The 7,583-nt window shown below is 29.8% G+C and overlaps 2 protein-coding genes across 5 annotated transcripts in view; one reads left to right on the forward strand and one right to left on the reverse strand.

The window, feature by feature from the left end:
• The window catches only part of LOC113068554 (gephyrin-like), a 1,122,288-nt gene that overhangs the window by 550,934 nt on the left and 563,771 nt on the right, over window positions 1-7,583 (reverse strand). The gene's annotated exons all lie outside the window — the stretch shown is intronic.
• LOC113068598 (proteasome assembly chaperone 4) lies at window positions 1,772-3,300 on the forward strand. 2 transcript variants are annotated; one of them, XM_026241378.1, is made up of 3 exons: window positions 1,789-2,024; window positions 2,957-3,032; window positions 3,120-3,300. In XM_026241378.1, exons 1-3 carry the CDS (start codon window positions 1,848-1,850, stop codon window positions 3,239-3,241), a joined length of 375 nt encoding a protein of 124 aa, XP_026097163.1. In that variant the 5' UTR covers window positions 1,789-1,847; the 3' UTR covers window positions 3,242-3,300. The 2 variants fall into 2 exon arrangements, with proteins under 2 accessions (XP_026097162.1, XP_026097163.1); XM_026241377.1 differs by having other exon boundaries at window positions 1,772-2,024; window positions 2,957-3,300.

A 7,583-nucleotide genomic window follows, 5' to 3' on the forward strand; every position in this document is an offset into this window, starting at 1 on the left:
TCGATCAGGGACGGCCCCTCACATCCCAGCACCTGCGGACAGACGTGAGCGCGCATGGGACCCGCTGCACGTGCACACGCATGTTCGGCAGGTGATGGTTATCATGAAACTCAGCGCAGACCAGCGTGACGCTGCGGGCTTGAGCCACTGGGAAGTGAAACCCTCTTATCGACTTTAGCTGTGCTTTCACATGTGTGCATCAAATTCATTCTGGTTGGAGATGCACTCCTATTACTGCAAGCACGGTATATATAGTATATAAAAATAAACTTTTTTTTTTTTTTTTTTTTTTTACAGTAGCCTACATAAACCAAAAATAAATAAATAAATAAAAAATAACTTGCAACGTCTGGCAGTGAAGCATAATTTAATAAATCATAATTGATAATGAAATGATAATAGGCTATTACTAATATTAATAACAGTAAAAATAGTATTATTATTATTATGTGCTATTATTATTGCAATTAAAATAATCATAATATTATTACTTATTATTATTATTATTATAAAGCAAATTTGTCAATTAATACTAATAATACTCCAAAACCTAGTTTACATCAAATACAAGTAGCCTAATAAAAAACACGGTTACATATACTTAAATCATGGTGACTATAAATTAATCAAGGTTTTGCTACATTAACCCTAGTATTACTATGGTAGCCTATTTGTAGTAAAATATAGGAAAAAACATGGTTTGTAAACTTGGTTAATTTTCTTAAGGGATTTGTATCTGTGTATTCATTGTTTATGACTTTTTATGTTTTGTTTTTTACTTTACTACACTTCCGTAAGATTCGCGATGCGCTCTCAGAAGTTTCGATCTGACTCAAATGATTCGCGATTCAAAGTCCCGATCTGAATCAAATGATTCATGATTCACTACAGTATAACAGCCTACTCCAATAATAATAATAGTTTGGTTTCTCATTTAAAGTTAATAAAGTAACAGCGATATTTTATATAAACACGGAAAAATATTGCCATTCCCTCTCAGTGTTCGTTGTCCATTTGTTTGGAATCAGCAGAAGGTGATTCGGGTGTTTACTTCAGATTTTCGGGTGTTTCGAGCTGTGTCCGGTGTCTTCAGAAAAGCTGTAAAACAGAGACGATTCTACGGATAAAACATCAGTTCACAGACTAAAGTTTGGTTTAGTGTGTGTTATAATATATATAGTCAATTACTGTAGGCTATATGGCACTCATTCATTTGTATATATATATATATATATATATATATATATATATATATATATATATATATATATATATATATATATATATATATATATATATATATATATTCAAAATTCCGATCATATTAATGCACCATTTAATACACCAATTTCTGAATTAAAAAAAAAAAAATATATATATTTTATTTTAATAAAGTTAAAATACATTGTTTACAGCGATAACCAAGGAAACACTTGAAGCTCTGTATAAATGTTCCTTAATCATAATTTTGAATAAATCTGTGTTGAAGCTATACATTTTATGGTTTGAAAAAGCACTTTAGTTTTAAAACAGCAACACTAACGTTAACTGTATGAATAATTGTATTTTTGTTCTGCCGTTTTTTTTTTTTTTTTTTTGCGTTTTTGGAGCTTTCATTTAACTTTCATTGTTGTTAAAAACAGCGTGAGCTTTATTAAGGACTTTTTTTTAATCGTATGCATATTAGTAATGTTCAAGATTTATGAAACCATAGCCTGTATCAAAACGCGATTAAAGGCGGTGCTCGTCCTCCAGACCGGAAGGTGTCGCTGCAGTTTTGCGTCGCGGCGGAAACCGGAAGAGCGAGGAGCGTTTTTACTTTCGTTCTTCATTCGTTGGTTTTCGGGATGGAGACGGCGCTGAACGGAGACTCAGTGGAGCCCATCACGGTGCATGATTTCTCGGAGAAGGTTCTGGAGCAGCTCGTTCACTTCCATGTGATGAAGCTGAGTGGCGGGTTCTTCCTCTGGATCGGGTCTGAGCCGGTTCTGTCCAGTCTGGCTCTGGCCGTCAGCAGCAAACACGTGAGTCCAGCCGAATCAGAATCAGAATCATATTAGTTTGGTATTAGTGTATGTTTACCAGATAAGCTGGGGCAGTGTCCTTTTATTATTTATTATAATATTTAAATGCAGTATTATTTATATTTCGAGTTATCTTATTATATTTTCAGTTTGTGGTTTAAGTTTACTTGTTTTATCACATGCTTTTTAGCTTGATTTCAATTTATTTTTAATATTTTTTATTATTTTTTGTAGAAACAATTTTTACTTTGTATATTTCCATTTAGCTTTTCTTTAGTTTACTGTATTTCAATCTTATTTTTAGTAATTTTTAATATTTCAGCTTCAATCTTTCATATTTTATTTTTCTTTAGGTGAATTTTGTTGTTGTTGAGGTTTTCATATAATATTTAGATTTTATTAATTAACTTTGTTTTTATTAAAATAGATTTAGTTTCAGTGATGTAGTTTTATACTTTAGCCATTTTTATTTTAACTCTTCAGCTGAAACCTATTTATTTTAGTTATTTGCCATTTTCTAATAATATTTTTTTTATATATTTAATTTCATCTTTATTAAAACTATTTTTAATAGTGTAGTTGAAAGTAACAATATCTAGTTTTAGTAACTTAATTATAGGATTTTATTTTTTTCATTATTTAGCCTAAATATTTTCAACATATTTCTCTTTAACAGTTTGTCATTTATTAAAAAATGTTAAATTTAACACTTTTAAGTTTCTAATCTAATATTGTATTTAATTCCAGCTTTATTTAAATGAACAAAAACAGTTTTTAATAGCGGATTGCTGGGGATACTCTTCTCTAAGTTTAATTTAAAGCACTTATATATATATTATCTTGTAACAATCATTTTGTCATTGCCAAGTGTTTATAAGTCTGTTTTATTTCCTGCAGCTCGTATCATGTTGTTGTTGTTGTTGTTTTCCCAGGATGCAATGCCTCTGTCCACTCTGGTTCTGGGCGACCCGTCAGACACGACTCCAAGCTCTCTTGCACAGAGACTCAGTAAGATCTGCTTTAACCAATCAATTCAGTGTTTTACAGCTGAAGTGCAATGCCATCAAAGTGCAATGACATCCTCTTTCTTTTCAGCAAAGAAGACAAAGAAACAGGTTTTTGTAAGTTACAATTTACCCCTGACGAACTCAAATCTAGCGCTGCTGGTGGAGAACAGAATCAAAAAGGAGATGGAGCTTCATCCTGACAAGTTTTAAACGTTTGCTGTTTTACCTTTCTTTTTGTACATAGCTCAATAAATCTAAAGAAAAAATCATTAAGTCTTAACAATATTATTTTGTGTGGTACTAATCCAGTTATGAGCCAAATGTAAGTTATAGCAAAGAAAATCTGGTATTTTCCCATTAAATTAAAAAAGTGAAAGTACTTTAGGTTATGCACAACCTGGAAATATGAGGGGAAAGACCTCAAACAAAGTTATATGGAGTAATTATTAAAATCCTTAATTTATGAAAAAAAAAAAAAAAAAAAAAGAAGGTGTGGAAAAATTATTTCTGTCACAAGATGTGAGCTAAAAAAGGCAGATATTTTTATCTCACAATTCTGAGGAAAAAGTCATAACTACAAGATCAGAAGTGCAAGAAAATAGTCTGAATTCTGAGATAAGTTGCAATAATGGAAATAAATTAAAAATTATTATTAGCTATAAGCTGCAATTGCAATCTGAAAAATGTAGAAATTAACATTTCTAAATAAAAATGGTCATGATTAAATTTAAAGAAGAAAACAAAACCTGGAAATATAAGAGATAAGGGATTTTATACATTTGATTTGCAGACCTCAAAAAAAGTCATGGGGAGTAATTATTAAAATCCTTTATATTAAAAAAAAAAAAAATTATTATATTCTGCAATTGTGTAGAAATTGCTTTGTGTGAGTGTTCAGGAAAAGCTTTTTTTCTGTCACAAGGCAAACGAAAAAGTACATTATTTTTTATCTCACAATTCGAAGTTACTATTGCAAGAAAATAATATTCTGATAAAAAAAAAAAATCGCAATTAATAGAAACTTTATTTGCTATAAACTGCAGTTGTACATAAAAAAAATAAAAGAATCATAAAATAAAAAGTATACTTTTTAAAATATCAAATTATTATTTTTTTGGTTCTGCGGCATAAAAAAAATTAATAAAAAACTTAATTGAGACACAAATTCAGAAAAATTGTGAGATAAAGTTCAACAAGCTTCCATAAAACCTTGTTATTAAAATATGAACAACAAAATATATTGTATTAGAAAATGGTATTTATTTACAAGTGCAATGTCTTCAAATGGACTTCTATATTTATTGAATCCTCTTTTAATTCTAATGGTCAAAATGACACGTGAAAGTCAAATACAGAAAAATACACTGATGCCTTTCAATGTTTCAGTCTCTATTGCAAATTTTATGCACTTTGTGTTTGATTGAATCTCATTAATGCGTGTCCAGGTCATGTTTCATACCAAAATCTAAAGGATTAAAATTTTTTACTCAAGATCGCATTGCATTGTGACACTTCTTAATCATTTTAATATATATATTTTTTAATTAATATTTTTTGTTTTTTGTTTTGTATATATACAAAGGTGCTTGACAATTAAATAAATGTTTTTCCACATTAAAATCATATTTTTGGTACTTAATTTTCTTTAAGAAAAATATAATTTGCCATTTGTTTTTGTTATTTTTGGGGTGAAATATGACCTGTAAATATTTTTGATTTTGTGAGATCGACTCCAGTGTGCTCTTAACAATGTGCTTTAATCAGTATTTGACTTATTATGGAGTGCTTTAGTGTGGAAAAGGTGAATATTGATCCTTTGCTTGTTTCGGATTATTCATTATTACTCTTGCCATTCGGATGTGAAATGACAAAACTCATATTCAGAGATAAATATACATATATCCCAGAATCCTGTATATATACACACACACAATCACTGTTTAAAACCGCAAACTATGTCGTTTTTGTTCTTCATTTGGTTTCTTATTCAGTAGTTTGAGGATAAACATGAGTTTGTGTGATGTTCAAGTTACTCCACTGCTACTCTACACATTAATAATACTAGCAATAATTGTTAAATATACATGAAAACAATAAGCAGCCCTTCTAGTGGTCTTGCTCCACGTCGGCACGAGTTCACATTTATGAATCAAGTGAATGTCTGAATCACATTTCACAAAATAAAGCAATAAAATGAAGCCTGTTTCTGCATTGTGACATTATGTTCATAACAATTCAACACAATGCAATAAAACAAATCTCATTTTCGTAATGCATCTGCACGTTATACCTTCGTACTTCTTATTTGTATTATTCTAATGATTGTCATTCAATTCTCATTACTTTAATACAATGACATTTTTAACTTCATATCAGCATACCGAGTCTAAACAAATGCTTTTTTATTCTTTTATTATGTGTTTTATGTTCTGTCGCTGTCATTCTGTTGTACTGCGGAGCTTCTCTCACGAAAACAAATTCCTCGTATGTGTAAACATACCTGGCAATAAAGCTCATTCTGATTCTGATTCTGATTCTGATTGTTTTGTTAATGCAAAACATCATTTGTTATTTCTTTAGATTTTCTTGTGAAATGTGTCCCAGGGCACTTTCCTGACAAGTTTCATCCCTGTTAAGTTTGGTTTTTGAGTTTGTGGATTTTGCATGTTAACCCTTGTACGTCTTTATGTTTTTGTTAATGCAAAATGACCTTTTTTGTTGTTGTTGACATTTTGTCTTTTAAATTGACGCACAAGGGTTAAGAGCAGACCATTACATAGTGCTGTTGTTGTTGTTTTTGTAGCAGCCATCATCTGTCCAGTCGTGGTTTCACACGCATTCATTTCAGATTCATCTGGCCGACTCGTGATTGCTTTTCTAGTTTTAGTGCAAAACAGACAGAATATTAAAACCTGAACATAGTGAGGTACACAAGAACAGCATACTTCATTCATGAAACATGAGCCAAAACGTATTTCTGATGTGCTTAACCATTTCTATGAATGAAAAGAGTTTACTAAACAATTTGTGCATATAATTTGTGTCATGAATATGGAAACTTGTTTCTACCACAGGATAAAAAAATGTATAAATAAAAAGGGTAATTGCGACTTTTTTATCTAAAAAAGGTTTTTAATTCTAACTTTTTTTTTACAACATATTTTTTTCCTCAGAATTGCAAGTTTTTATCTTACGATTCTGACTTTTTTCAGGTTTGCAAGTTTAATTTTGCGATCCTATGTTTATATCTTACAATTCTGACTTTTACAGGTTTGCATGTTTTAATTTTGCAATTCTATGTTTATATCTTACAATTCTCACTTTTTTCAGGTTTGCGAGTTTAATTTTGCGATTCTATGTTTATATCTTACAATTCTAACTTTTTTCTCAGAATTGGGTTTATATCTTACAGTTCTAACTTTTTCAGGTTTGCGATTCTATGTTTATATCTTACGATTCTGACTTTTTCCAGGTTTGCGAGTTTAATTTTGCGATCCTATGTTTATATCTTACAATTCTGACTTTTTCAGGTTTGCATGTTTTAATTTTGCAATTCTATGTTTATATCTTACGATTCTGACTTTTTCCAGGTTTGCGAGTTTAATTTTGCGATCCTATGTTTATATCTTACAATTCTAACTTTTTTCTCAGAATTGGGTTTATATCTTACAGTTCTAACTTTTTCAGGTTTGCGATTCTATGTTTATATCTTACAATTCTGACTTTTCTCAGAATTATGTTTATATCTTACAATTCTAACTTTTTTTCAGGTTTGCGAGTTTTAATTTTGCGATTCTGTATTTATATCTTACAATTCTAACTTTTTTCAGGTTTGCGATTCTATGTTTATATCTTACGATTCTGACTTTTTCCAGGTTTGCGAGTTTAATTTTGCGATCCTATGTTTATATCTTACAATTCTACTTTTTTCTCAGAATTGGGTTTATATCTTACAGTTCTAACTTTTTCAGGTTTGCGAGTTTAATTTTGCGATCCTATGTTTATATCTTACAATTCTACTTTTTTCTCAGAATTGGGTTTATATCTTACAGTTCTAACTTTTTCAGGTTTGCGATTCTATGTTTATATCTTACAATTCTGACTTTTCTCAGAATTATGTTTATATCTTACAATTCTAACTTTTTTTCAGGTTTGCGAGTTTTAATTTTGCGATTCTATGTTTATATCTTACAATTCTGACTTTTCTCAGAATTAGGTTTATATCTTACAATTCTGACTTTTCTCAGAATTAGGTTTATATCTTACAATTCTAACTTTTTTCAGGTTTGCGAGTTCTAATTTTGCGATTCTATATTTCTATCTTACAATTCTGACTTTTCTCAGAATTAGGTTTATATCTTACAATTCTAACTTTTTTCAGGTTTGTGAGTTTTAATTTTGCGATTCTATGTTTATATCTTACAATTCTAACTTTTTTCAGGTTTGCGATTTTTAATTTTGCAATGCTATGTTTATATCTCACAATTCTGACTTTTCTCAGAATTAGGCTTATATCTTATAATTCTGACTTTTATAAGAATTGGGTTTATAT

This window comes from Carassius auratus, linkage group LG45M (assembly GCF_003368295.1).
Source record: "Carassius auratus strain Wakin linkage group LG45M, ASM336829v1, whole genome shotgun sequence".
Classification (NCBI taxonomy): domain Eukaryota; kingdom Metazoa; phylum Chordata; class Actinopteri; order Cypriniformes; family Cyprinidae; genus Carassius; species Carassius auratus.

Bases quoted from the DNA above. Each gene is read 5' to 3' on its own strand.
- LOC113068598 (XM_026241377.1), top strand. From the start codon at position 1,848: ATGGAGACGGCGCTGAACGGAGACTCAGTGGAGCCCATCACGGTGCAT. The intron at 2,025-2,956 runs GTGAGTCCAGCC...TTGTTTTCCCAG, and splicing joins TGGCCGTCAGCAGCAAACAC to GATGCAATGCCTCTGTCCAC.